We start from the raw sequence: 14,164 nt of genomic DNA, 5'->3' as shown, positions 1-14,164 counted from the left end.
GCCTCAGCAGATCTTCATGGGGAGTGCTTATGTTTCCTCTCAGCGTCCTGTTCATGAACCACAAGGCTCATATTCATGTGACTATTCTCAAGTAACTTTTGACATGGCTCTAATCTACCAAACTCTTTTATGACATACTGTTTTGCCTCATCCTCATAGCTATTCACAATTACACATTTAAAAAAATTAGCTCGCTTTCAAAAATAACTTCATGTAAGTTTCTTCCACTAGGCCTGAGCCCTTTAGCTGCTATTAAACTATCTATCCTTTCTTCCATCCATTCAACAAAAACTTGTGCTCAGTCCTAGAGAGAAATATAATATGGCCCTTGGAATTTACAACTCAATGGGAAAAACAGATTGGTAAAGAATTAGTCACATCCAGCAGGAGAGTGCCATGTGCATGGAGTGGTGCTCTTGAAACCCTTTGGCAGTTGAGGCTGGCTGGCACTTAGGGGGAAATGGATTTAAGAGAGAAAGTATTTTTAGAGTTGTAGAAGCACTTAGGCAATTTGTTGCAAAGGAAGAGACTATTTTTTGCAGAGAACATTTTTAACCAGCTGTTAATTTGTTGAGAAAACTGCTTATTTAACTTATACAAGTTTAATACTATATGCTCAGCAAAAAAAGAAAAAAGAAAGAAGGAAAAGACACCCCATGAGAGTAACAGGCAATTCTGCCTGCAGTTCTGTTCAATGTCGTGTTCCCTGGAGTGAACCTGAGAGTGAGAAGGAAGAGGAGAGTCAGATGGGCCATCAGTTAATCTTGGATTCCACATGTCTATGTGTCTCTCGGCGTGCATACATCCTGCTACACTGAGTGTATTTAGTGTACAATTTTCTTTTTTTGTAAGATATGGCCCCTAAATACAAGCTAATTACTTTATTTGCCCTCAGTCTCCAGAGTACATCGACTTGAGAGATATTCAATGACAGTTTTTAGACTAACAGACATATAGAAAATTGTACAAACTGTTCACAATCTAAATACAGATTTTCCTGCTGGAGAGAAGGTCTAAGATGGTGGGTTAGATAAATGCTACACCAAAATTACAACTAAATTATAGAACAATCAACCTCGAGAATCATCTGAAGACCAGCTGAACAAAATCTCTATAACTAAGGATGTAAAGAAGAGGCCACATTGAGATTGGTAGAAGGGGCGGAGACATGAAACGGGCTGACCACAAACCCACAGATAGTGGTTGAACCCTGGGAAGGACATCTTGGTGGCAATGGTCCCTCCAAAAGAGGGAGGGGTCCCCAGCCCAGGAGTCCTGTGCCAGGAAGAAGAGTTCCCACAACATCTGGCAGTGAAAATCAGGGAGGACTCTGTCTATTTGTCTCAGTGAGATGGAAGGTGGCTGGAAACCTAGATGCCCTTTTAAAGTGTCCATGCATAGACTCACTTGCTTGGAAACACTCACCTGGTCTCTGGTGGAGGGGCGGCAACTCAAGAGGTACCAGAGACATACTGGGAAGGACTGAGTTATGTGGCTTAGGGGTGAGGCTGGAGGGACAGGATCCATTGTCCCTGTGTGGAGCCTGCTTCATGTGGAGCCTGCAGGAGGATGCCATTTATTCTGTATTGATCCTCCCTCAAAGGGCCAAATCTGAGTCTGCATTGATCTGATAAAATCCACGTGTGCACCGCCTTGGTGACACCCTGGGTACTATACTACATTGCCGGAGGCACTCCCGGTTCCTGGGCACCAGCCCCACCCCACAAATTGTGGAAGCCTTTTACAGCAGCAGATGGCCCACAGTGGCCCCGGGGAACTTGTGGGGGTGGGCAGTGAGCCACTACCTGGACTGCAGCCTCTCTTGGGTGGCTGTTGGTGAACTGTGGGCCTGAGGCAAACAATGGATGGCTGTGGTGTTCTCAGGGTATTTTGTGAAGCGGTCATAGACCAGGCACTGGGCACAAGCACTGAATCTGCATTAACCTTGTAAAAACCACCAGGCCACATGACTCCCTGGGACCCCACCCCACCCCACTACTGCTGCATCACCAGAGGCACTCTCAACACTGGCTCAACTAGCCTGGTCCATTCACCCAAAGAGGCTCTTTCAACAGCTGAGCCTTATGGGCAGCTGGCAAGTGGCAACAAGCCTAGGGGTCCTTGGGCCTTTTGCTAAGCTTCCCCAGGCCAATACTAGTGGCAGCTGGCCTTGATTCACAGTGAGGCCACCCCCACATATTTCCAGGTCCAGCACAGGGAGCAACCAACCACATATATATTTGTAGGTCCCACCAGGTAGCTCCAGGTCGATTACAGGCGAGGCTTAAATTGGTCTGCATGGGAGCCCTTTCCAAGAGACACCAGAAACAGCACATCCAGAGGCCAGACTTAGACTACACCAGAGCACTACCTGGCTAGCCTCACAAGTGGCACACACAAAGGGTGGTCTCAATAAGCACAAGAACCTGCCGGGGTGAAGACCCCACACAGCAGCTCATACATTGTGGGTATAGCCAATCCTCACAGTCAGTCAGCCTGGGAGTCAATCCTACCTACTGATGTGCCAAAAGTAATTAAGGCTCAACTATAATAGAACATAAGGGACACTCCTGGAACACACAACAGGTGATCAAGGAGACTGTGCAACTGGACCAGACAGGATACCTACTACATAAGACACCCAGCAAAGAGTGAGAGACATAGGAGACCTGCCTAATACATAGAAGCAAACACAGAGAGGCAGCCAGAATGAGGAAACACAGAAACATGTCCCAAATAAAAGAACAGGAGAAACCTCAAGAAATAGAACTAAATGAAATGGAGGCAACTAACCTACCAGAGACAGAGTTTAAAACACTGATTATAAGAATGTTTAAGGAACTTAGTGAGAATTTCAAAAAGAGATAGTAAGCATAAAGAAGGACATAGGAATCATTAAAAAGAACCCGTCAGAAGCAAAGAATACAATAACTGAAATGAAGACTACACTAGAAGGAATCAAGAGCAGATTAGGTGAAGCAAAGGATCGACTCAATGATTAAGAAGACAAGGTAGTAGAAAGCACCCAATCAGAACAACAAGAAGAAAAAAGAATCCCAAAAAAATGAGGATAATTTAAGAGATCTCTGGGACAACATCAAGTATAACGACATTCGTATCATAGGGGTACCAGAAGGAGAAGAGAGAAAGCAAGGGATTGAAAACCTATTGAAGAAATAGTGACTGAAAACTTTCCTAACCTTGCAAAGGAAATAGACATACAAGCCCAGGAAGTACAGAGATTCCCAGAAAAGATGAACCCAAACAGGCCCACACTAAGGCACATTATAATTAGAATGGCAAAGGTTAAAGACAAAGAATCCTAAAAGCAGCAAAATAAAGACAACTAGTTATTTACAGGAGACCTCCCATAAGACCATCAGCTGATTTCTCAACAAAACTTTGCAGGCCAGAAGGGGGTGGCAGGAAATATTCAAAGTGATGAAAAACAAGGGCCTACAACTAAGACTACTCTACCCAGCAAGGCTATCATTGAAAAATTGAAGGAGAGATAAGAGCATTCCAGACAAGAAAAAGCTGAAGAAATTCATTACCACCATGCCAGAATTACAAGAAATGTTAAAGGGACTTCTTTAAGCAGAAGAAAGGAGAAAACAATTGACGATCAAAAATATGAATTATAAAATGGCAATAAGTATGTACCTATCAACAATCACTTTAAATGTAAATGTATTAAATGCTCCAATCAAAAGACATAGGGTAGCTGAATGGATAAGAAAACAAGACGCATGCATATGCTATCTACAAGAGACCCACTTCAGATCAAAAGACACACATAGGTTGAAAGTAAACGGATGGAAAAAGATATTTCATGCAAAGAGAAACAAGAAAAAAACTGGAGTAGCAATACTTATATTGGATAAAATAGACTTTGAAACGAAGACTATAATAAAAGACAAAAAAGAACATTGCATAATAATAAAGGGATCAATCCAACAAGAGGACATAACCCTGGTAAATCTTTATGCACCCAACATAGGAGCACCTAAATATATAAAACAAATATTTACTGACATAAAGGCAGAGATCAACAGTAATTCAATTATGTTAGGAAACTCGAACACCCCACTGACACCAATGGACAGATCTTCCAGATAGAAAATCAACACAGAAACAGTGGTCTTAAATGACACTAGACCAGATGGATTTAATTGATATTTTTAGAGCATTTTACCCCGAAGCAGTAGAATATGCATTTTTTTTCCAAGTACACATGGAGCATTTTCCAAGATAGACCACATATTAGGCCACAAAACAAGTCTCAATAAATTTAAGATTGAAATTGTATCAGGCATCTTCTCTGACGACAATGGCATGAAACTAGAAATTTTACAAGAAAAAAAAAAAAGAAAAACACACAAACAAATAGAGGCTAAATAACATGCTACTAAATAATGAATAAGTGAACAGTGGGATCAAGGAAGAAATCAGAAGATAAATGAAATGAAAATACAATGAGACAAATGAAAATGAAAATACAGTGACCCCCAAATCTATGGGACACAGCAAAAGCAGTCCTAAGCGGGAAATTCATAGCAATGCAGGCTAATCTCAAACAATCTAACTTCACACCTGAGGGAACTGGACAAAGAAGAGCAAACAAAGCCCAAAGTACAAAGAAGGAAATGATAAGGATCAGGGCAGAAATAAACAAAATATAGGCTAAAAAAAATACAAAAGATCAGTGAAACCAAGAGTAGCTTTCTTGAAAAAATAAAATTGACAAACCTTTAATCAAACTCATTAAGAAAAGAGAGGACCCAAATAAATAAAATCAGAAATGAAAAAGAAGTGACAACTGACACCGCAGAAATACAAAGCAATTTAAGAAAATACTACAAGCAACTATATACCAACAAATTGGACAATCTGGAAGAAATGGATAAATTCCTTGAAGTATACAATCTTCCAAAGCTGAATCAAGAAGAAACAGAAAATCCGAACAGACCAATTATGACTAACAAAATGGAATCAGTAATCAATAAACTCCCAACAAACAAAAGTCCTGGACCACATGGCTTCACAGGTGAATTTTACTTTACATTCAAAAAAGAACTAACACCTATTTTTCTCAAACTATTCCAAAAAATTCAAGACGGAAGACTCCCAACCTCATTTAATGAAACCACAAATACCCTGATTCCAAAATCAGACAAAAATATTACAAAAAATGAAAACTATAGGCCAGTATCCCTAATGAACGCAGATGCAAAAATCCTCAACAAAATATTAGCAAACTGAATTCACCAATACATTAAAAAGATCATATACCATGATCATGTGGGATTCACTTCTGGTATGCAAGGTTGGTTCAATAGCCACAAATCAATTAATGTGATACACCACATAAACAAAATTAAAAATAAAAATCATATGGCTATATCAATAGATGCAGAAAAAGCATTTGACAAAATCTAGCACCCGTTAATGATAAAAACTCTCAGCAAAGTGGGAATAGAGGGAACATATCTCAACATAATAAAGTCCATATATAACAAACCCAAAGCTAATATACTCAATGGGGAAATGCTAAAAGCATTCTCCTTAAGATTGGGAACAAGACAAGGATGCCCACTTTCAGTCAACACAGTACTGGAAGTCCTAGCCACAGCAATGAGACGAGAACAACATAAAATGCATCCAAATGGGAACGGAAGACATAAAACTGTCATTATTTGCAGATGACATGACACTAATTATAGAGAACCCCAAAGATTCCACCAAAAAACTATTAGAACTGATAAATGAATTAATATTCAGAAATTGGTTCCATTTTTATGCACCAATAACAAACTGTCAGAAAGACAAATTAAGAAAACAACCCCATTTACAATTGCATTTAAAAAAATACTTGGGAATAAATTTAACCAAGGAAGTAAGAGATCTGTACTCAGAAAATTATACAACATTAAAGAGACAAATTAAAGAAGATACAAATAAATGGAACCATACACTATGCTCATGGATTGGAGGACTTAATATAGTTAAAATGTCCATACTACCCAAAGCAATATATAGATTTAATATAATCCCTGTCAAAATACCAATGGCATTTTTCACAGAACTAGAATAAATAATCCTAAAATTTATATGGAACCATAAAAGACCCAAAATAGCCTCGGCAACCAGAAAAATAAGAACAAAGCTGGAGGTATCACACCACCTGGTATTAAATTATACTACAAGGCAATAGTAATCAAAACAGCATGGTATTCGCCTAAAAACAGACACAGGTTAATGGAACAGAATAGAGAGCCCAGACATAATTCCATACCTATATGGTCATTTAATCTATGACAAAGGAAGCAAGAATTTACACTGGGGTAAAGACAGTCTATTTAATAAATGGTGCCAGGCAAACTGGACAGACACATGCAAAAAAAATGAAAATGGTTCACCTTCTTACACTATATACAAGAATAAACTCAAAATGGATTAAAGACTTAAATGTAAGACCTGAAGCCATAAAATTCTTGGAAGAAAATATCAAAAGTAAATTCTCAGACATTACCCTTAGTAATATTTTTAATGATGTATCTCTTTGTGCCAGGGAAACAAAAGAAAAAATAAACATGTGAGACTACATAAAACTAAAAGCTTTTTTCACAGCAAAGGAAACCATCAACAAAACAAAAAGACAGTCTACCGAATGGGAGAAGATATTTGCCAACGATACATCTGATAAGGGGTTAATATCCAAAATTTATATATATATATAAAACTCATACAGCTCAACACCAAAAAAAACAAACAATCCAATTAAAAAATGGACAGAGGACACGAATAGACATTTCTCCAAAGAGGACATACAGATGGCCAGAAGACATCTGAAAAGATACTCAACGTCACTAATCATCAGAGAAATGCCACCTCACACCTGTCAGAATGGCTATCATCAATATATCAACAAACAAGTGTTGGTGAAGATATGGAGAAAAGGGAACACTTGTGCACTGTTAATGGGATTGCAAATTGGTGCAGCCACTATGGAAAACAGTATGGAGATGCCTCAAAAAATTAAAAATAGAACTACCTATATGTCCCAGCAATTCCACTCCTGAGTATTTATCCAAAGAAATCCAAAACACTAATTTGAAAAAAATATGCACCCCTATATTACTGCTGCGTTATTCACAATAGCCAAAATATGGGAGGAACTAAAATGCCCATCAGGAGATGATTAGATAAAGAAATTGTGGTCCATTTATACAATGGACTATTACTCTGCCATAAAAAAAGAATGAAGTCTTACCATTTGCAACCACATGGATGAGCCTAGAGGATATTATGCTAAGTGAAATAAGACAGAGAAAGATAAATACCATATGATCTCACTTATATGTGGAATCTAAAGAACTGAATAAATGAAAAAACAACAAATAGACTCAGATACAGAGACCAAATTGGTGGTTGCTAGATGGGAGAGGGGTTGGAGGGATGGGTGAGAAAGGTGAAGGGATTAGGAAATACAAATTGGTAGTCACAAAATAGTCATGGGGATGTGAATTACAATATGGAGAATATAGTCAATAATGTTGTAAAAACTATATATGGTGTCAGATGGGTACTAGACTTATCAGGGATCATTTCTTAAATTACATAAATGACTACTGTGCTGTACACCTGAAACTAATATAAAATAGTATTGAATGTCAACTATAATTAATATATATATATATATATATATATATTATAGTCACAGGATATAAAAGTACAGCACAGGGAATATAGCCAATGGTATTGTAGTAGCTATGTATGCCAGATGGATAGTAGACTTTGTGGGGATAGACTTTGAGAGGGGTGTAAATGTCTAATCATTATGTTGTTTTGTACACATGGAACTAATAATATTAAAAAAAACCCAAAACCTGAGTATGCAGCACCCACGTTAAAAAAAAACAAAACAAAACCAAAAAAACAATATTACTAGCACCCAAAAGTCCCTGTCATGCCCTCTTCTGTTACTGTCCCCTAAGGGTAATCATTAGTTTTTCCTGTTTTTGAATTTCGTATCAGTAGAATCACACAGTATGTGTGCCTTTTGTGTCTGGCTTCTTTTGGGCAGTGTCATATTTATGAGATTCATATACGTCGTGGCATGTAGTCACATTTCATTCATTCTCACGATTATATGGTATTTTGTGAACATACCGCAATTATAAAATAAAACCTGTTTTGTTGATAGGCATTTGGATAGCTGTTTACAGTCAGTGGTGCTATAAATATTCTTGTACACGTCTTCTGGTCGTACACATCTCTGTTGCATATAATCCTTGGGTGAATTGATAGGTCTAAGGTTGGCCTGAGCTGTGGATGCTGCCTAATGGTTTTCTCAAGGGTTGTATCAATTTACAATTTCGTGTGAGGGCTCCAGTTGCTCCACATCCTTTCTTACACTTCATATCTTCAGTTTTTTATTCTATCCTCGTGGGAAATTTTGACTTGATTTTCGTTTCATTCACTGTCTTGAGAACATAATCCACACAAAAGATGTTATTCTCTCCTAATGTAGCTCAGCCTCATTCAGATGGACCTGATCTGCTGGGGGGTGGGTGTGGGTATGAAGAACAATAGGGTGGGTTCCTAGGGAAAGTGCCTGAATTGGTTTTGAAGGATGATAAGGAGCTAGCCAGGGGAAGAGAAGAGCCATTGTGCCAAGGAACATTATTCTAGGCACGCGTAAAGGCCCCAAGTCTGGAGAGCACACGGCAAGATTTGAGGAGCTACGTGTGTGAAGCAGAGGGTGGGATGAGAGGTGACTGGAGAGGCAAATGAGGCAGCACATCACCCCTTAGATATTATTATCTAATAGTAGCACAAGGCAGGTGGACCATTATCAACGTCTCCCAGCCCCCAGAGGGAGACCTCAGGCCAGGTTTAGTAAGATGGGGGTGATGCTGTGGAGAGAAGGAAAGGGATGAAAGAGGAGCAGCAAATCCAACTCCTGAGACTCCTGAGTGAGAGGAATCCATGTGGGCATCAGAACCAGTGTGGACAGCATTTTGGTGGCAGCCTATCCTAATCGGTTTGGGCTTCATCTTCTCTGTTTAGAGCATCCGGTCTAAGGTGGAGCTGTCGGTCTGGGATCAGCCTGACGATCTTAACCTCTTCTTCACTGCCACCTGCCAGGATGGTGTATCCTACCCTGGTCAGAGGAAGTGTGAGGGCCTGAAGATTGGGGACACGGTAAGTTCTCCCCCTTCCCCATTGTTTATATGATGCTTGTGTTAGCATCGGTCACTCTTCTTTGGCTTCTGATAATTTTCATAACTTCTTAGAGTCCTTTAGGAGTTCCTAGTCTTGTCTTCCAACTCAGCAGCCTGGCAGACTTCCCTAAGCCTGCTCTGTGTTGTGTCTTCAAGGTGCCCAATGGACTTGTTCAAAAACCCCAATCAGTAGACAGCTGTCAGTGCATTCATTGCTCCCTAAGGCTTCCTCAAGTTGACACTGTGCCCTTGGGGTTTTCAACCATTATGATCTTCACTTGACAGGGATGAAATCAGGTGGGAGAGTATGGTCAAGAATCTAAGAGACCTGGCCTTCATTCCTAGCTTTCCACAGCTTGCTCTGTCCCTCAGATAATCCGACCCTCACTTTTCCCTTCTGTAAAATAGGAAGAAATCCATCTACTTCTTCTATTTGATGAAATGAAATGGATAACTACAGCAGTGAAGGGCATAGATGCCTTGCATGGACTCAGTGGATACAATTAAATGATGGGGAAGACACCTCGTATGTGTACCTGTGTGCCAAATGAGTGACTTGGGAGAGGGGAACATATGAGTGATGAGAACACAGATGAAATCCTGGCACACAGGCAGGCAGAGTGGTGATGGAGAGCTAGCCGCACATCTTTGGGAGGTTCCTGCTGCCAAAGCAGATCACGAGATCCATTCTTTGCTTTGTTGACAGTTTCATTGCTCAGAAAATAGAAAGGCAGTGAGGGGGATGTTCTCTTCCACTAAAAAGACCGGACTGGAATCAGAAAAAGTACGGGGACCTTAAAAATAGCTGACGATACGTTCTGAAACACTAACAGTGGACAAGGTGGATATAAGCAGACTTATAACTGGGACTCCAGGGAAACCGCTAAAAAAGACGCAGGTATAACTGCACAGCTGGTTACAGCTCAGTCTCCTGGGGTTTTCTCACATTCCACACTGGATCCTCTCCTCCCTTCCCTTTCACAACTGCCCTTCGCCCACTGTGCCACACACAAGCATACGAGTACATCTCACTCCTCCTAAATATTACTGTGGTGCTTTGCCCCGCCAAAGAGACAATTCAAAATATGGTATCGATGTTGCGAAAGGGAAGGACTAATGACTGGGTAACAAACCTTCTTCTAAGACAGTTTTCCCCCAAGTTTCTTTGTTTGAATAAAAGGTGGGGGTGGGGTGGGAAGAGGACCTAATCAAGTTGTCAGCTATAGCATTAAAAATGAGTACGTTGGCATTTCACTGAGAAGGAACTCATGGAATACGATGATGGTGCTAGTCCCATCTTTCTATTTCTGTGAGTAAGTTTTTTGGAGGGAGTGCTTCAATCTACACAAATAGGAAGTAGGACTAGAATTGATGCTTGTCCTTATCTTATGTAGTGATAAGTGATATTATTTTACATGTACATGAACTATTTGGGTGAGGAAAGCCTCATCTCATTAGAGACACTTCCTATAAAATTTTATTTTTAGTACTTGTCCAATTTTGTAGCATATTTATGTTGCTTTGATTCATGGTAAGGGTGAATCAATCAATCCTGATGATTTTTTAAAAACACAAAGCCTCATAGTCACAGGGTTTAAACAGATCGTTATAAAAAATGGCAGGAGGCAGAAATAACCAGAAATAAACAACATGTAAGTGAATTCTACAGATCTGTGGGCGGAATGTTTGGTGCAGTGTGTCAGGCGAGCTAAAGCATGATGCGTGGAAAACACCCAAACAAGGAACCCTTGACTTGGAGAAGAAGGTACAGTGGAGCAGGGGGAGAAGGACATGCAGCACACGCACACAGGAGCCCTGGGTTCAGGAAGCCTCTTGACCGTTTCTGATGACATCCTTATGCATGAGACAAATAACGTGGGTTGATGACAGGACAGTCAGGAAGATGTAAAGCTGAGTAAACGCACTTTCTAAGAGGGTCGGTAGTGTCCAACCGGAAGACTTGACTGAGGTTCTAAATGTCTCTTGTCTGTTTCTGTTTATTACTGGCTTGGGTTGCGCTCATGGAAGACTTATAAAATATTGGAAGATCACAAAGCTGGAGGAAACAGGTTATCTTATCACAGCAAGATTTAAAATATTATTCAAAATTGAGCTGTGTTGAAATCATCAGGATTGACAGCTTGCATTTCATTCAGAATATTAGTAGGCTGGAGGGATCTTGGTTTAATAGTAGTTTTTAAGCAAAGGATCTGACAGATTCTAAATGTCAAAGGCTCCGTGTGAATAAACAGTGTTGCTTTTTTTAGGAAAAAAAGTTATGCCTATTGAGGGTGCATGAACAGAAGTATTTTGAAACCCCAGAGATAATGGTTTCATTCTTCTTTGGGTGGGTCAGCCTGCATCTGGAGTTCTATGTTCAGTTCTTTTTTTTAAAAGGACAGGTCATGATGAATTGTCTAGAAACCAGGAAGGTCAAAGGGACTGGTGTTTGTTGATAATAACATAAAATCAGAATTCTTTCTCGACACTAAAAACCTAAGCCAATTTATGCCACCTTAAGCAAAAAAGATAAGATTGTTATAAGATTGTTATATTGGGATCCCTAGTGGATCCAAGAGGAACATGCAGTTAGTTCTGGAAGCACTAGAAACAAACTAGACAGTGAGTAAGTTAGCTCTATGTTCTCCTCCTGGTTCCCTGTGAGGTAGATACTGTTACTCATGTTGACAGATGGGAAAAACTGAGGCACAAAGAATTTAATTGCCCAAGACTCCACAGTTAAGTAGCAAAATGAAAGTTCAAAGCCAGGGCCTTTTGGCTCTGAGGCCAGCACCCTACACCACCTTTACCTGGCTTTGTGGTGCCCAGGATTCTGCTCTGTCATCCTATTTCAAAGCGCTCATCTCAGAGCAAAGTATGATCACAAAGACCAGGGGCCTCCATGCAGGGGTCACAGTTTATTGTGTGCCTTTATGCACCTCCCACATTCAGTATGCTCGCCTGTGGCTCAGGTGGGGAAGGCAGCACTGCACGCCTTTATGCCGGCAGCTGAGATTTGGGGGTGTGATGACCTACCTGCCCGAGATCACCCAGCTAACAAGTGGCAGGCTCGAATCTCAAACCCAGGTCTTTTCACTCCAAACTGAGTCAGTCATTTCACTAGTTCCTGGCTTCTTATCATGGAGGGAATAACATCCTGGGGACTTACAGTGTGGCCAACACTGCGGTAAGGACTTTGCTGCTACTTCTTTCACTTCCTACAGCAGCTGTATAAGGTAGACATTACTTCTCCATTTTATGTGAGGAAGACTGGGCCTCCAAGAGGGGCCTGAGCAGCTTGCCCAAGTCCGACTGCTGGTGAGCCCCAAGCACCAGAATTTGAAACTGCTGAGGCCAGAGCCTGTGTTTTTCTTTTCTTCTTTTTTTTTTTTTTAAAGATTTTCTGTGGGAAGGGGAACAGGACTTTATTGGGGAACAGTGTGTACCTTCCAGGACTTTTTTCCAAGTCAAGTTGTTGTTCTTTCAATCTTAGTTGTGGAGGGCACAGCTCAGCTCCAGGTCCAGTTGCCATTGCTAGTTGCAGGGGGCACAGCCCACCATCCCCTGCAGGACTCGAGGAATCGAACTGGCAACCTTGTGGTTGAGAGCCCGCGCAGAGCCTATGTTTTTCGCTTACACGTCATGCACTTTGGAAGTAAAAGCTTCAAAGAAGCCAAAGGTGGTGCCATTGCCACTTATGTGCAGACACACACTCCGGGATACAGATTGCATTTTTTGCTGAGATATCGTAGGATAAAGAGGCATTGTCCAGAAGACAGAAAATGATTGTAAGTGGCAGTTTCACAAAAGTGAAAAATCTCTGATGTATTGGGATGATTTGTAGAGCATTTGAAACAGTAAAAAAAGACGGCTGCTTTTCCCACACGCCCTCAACATCTTTTCCACAAGGCGAGTCGCGACCCCCGTCCCCCCCCCGCCCCCCGCCTTGGGATCCAAGGGGCCATGGCCCCGTTGAAACAGCAGTGGTCCCCCAAACAAACTTCCATGTTGGCTCCTGGTCTCCTCTCCACATTCTCATGTTGTCTTGCTGTCCAAGGGGCGTGGTCACGTGGCCGCGGGCTGCGCGGCGAGGGCTGTGGGGATTTGATTTTCTGTGGCTGCGGGCAGGCCGGCGGAGCAGCAGCCGCTCACTGTCTTCAGCACGCTGCGCTCACAGGCCATGCCGGGCCACGAGCGGCGAGCTCTTTGAGGGCCCTAGAGGCAGTGGGAGGAAGAACCTGCTACTGATGTGCACGGCCCAGTGCAAGATGGAAATGTGGGGTCTTTGTTCCAGAGTTATTAAGGATCTCAAGATGACAACAGCAGGGCATTAAACGAAGCACAGGCCCTGCTGAGGGAGGGCTTGTGTGACGCAGAAGCACATGCGCACATAGCCGGCCCTGGTGGGTGGAACTGGGGGCTTTCCCTAACCCCCTTTTTGCTAAAGGAGGGGTGCATGTCCAGCTGGGACTAGTCTGCTTTTCTTAACCCTGGGCCAGGAAGGGAAAGTTTTATTCCTCTTCTCAGGCCGAACTGCCTTTCCCTAAGGAGTTTACAGTTGGGCTTTGGCAAGCAGGCTTGCTACTGAGTATGTGGGTATTTTCTCTCTTGGTATTTGTCCCAAGGACAGATCTGATGGAAGAAATAAACATGCAGCTGAGTTAACCCCCTGGAGGGTGACAGACGGGTGTGGTGACAAAAGCGGGGCATGACGCTTCGGGAGCCCCAAGGAAGAGGGGCCCTGCCTTGCAGAGGTGCTGTTTGAGTCGAGGCTCAGAGCATGACCAGGAGTTTTCCAGACACAGAAAGGAAGGGTGGGCAGGTCCCGTGAGTGAGCTTGGCACCGCAGGTGAGTCTGGGAGCCTGTGAGAGAACATGGCCCTGTTCCCAATGTGAAGCAGCTGAGAGGCGTGAGTTGGGGGCTGAGAGGAGGGTGG

At 41.9% G+C, this 14,164-nt stretch overlaps 1 protein-coding gene across 1 annotated transcript in view; it reads left to right on the top strand.

The window, feature by feature from the left end:
• Window positions 1–14,164, top strand: part of ITGB5 (integrin subunit beta 5) — a 120,125-nt gene that overhangs the window by 68,759 nt on the left and 37,202 nt on the right. The window contains exon 9 of the mRNA XM_033129388.1: window positions 9,073–9,207. Coding sequence (XP_032985279.1) covers window positions 9,073–9,207 — 135 coding nt within the window. The remainder of the gene's footprint in view (window positions 1–9,072; window positions 9,208–14,164) is intronic.

The sequence above is a fragment of the Rhinolophus ferrumequinum genome, chromosome 2 (genome assembly GCF_004115265.2).
Source record: "Rhinolophus ferrumequinum isolate MPI-CBG mRhiFer1 chromosome 2, mRhiFer1_v1.p, whole genome shotgun sequence".
Classification (NCBI taxonomy): Eukaryota; Metazoa; Chordata; class Mammalia; order Chiroptera; family Rhinolophidae; genus Rhinolophus; species Rhinolophus ferrumequinum.
The sequence above is the reverse complement of the archived record's forward strand: the minus strand, read 5'-3'. Positions and strand labels throughout refer to the sequence as shown.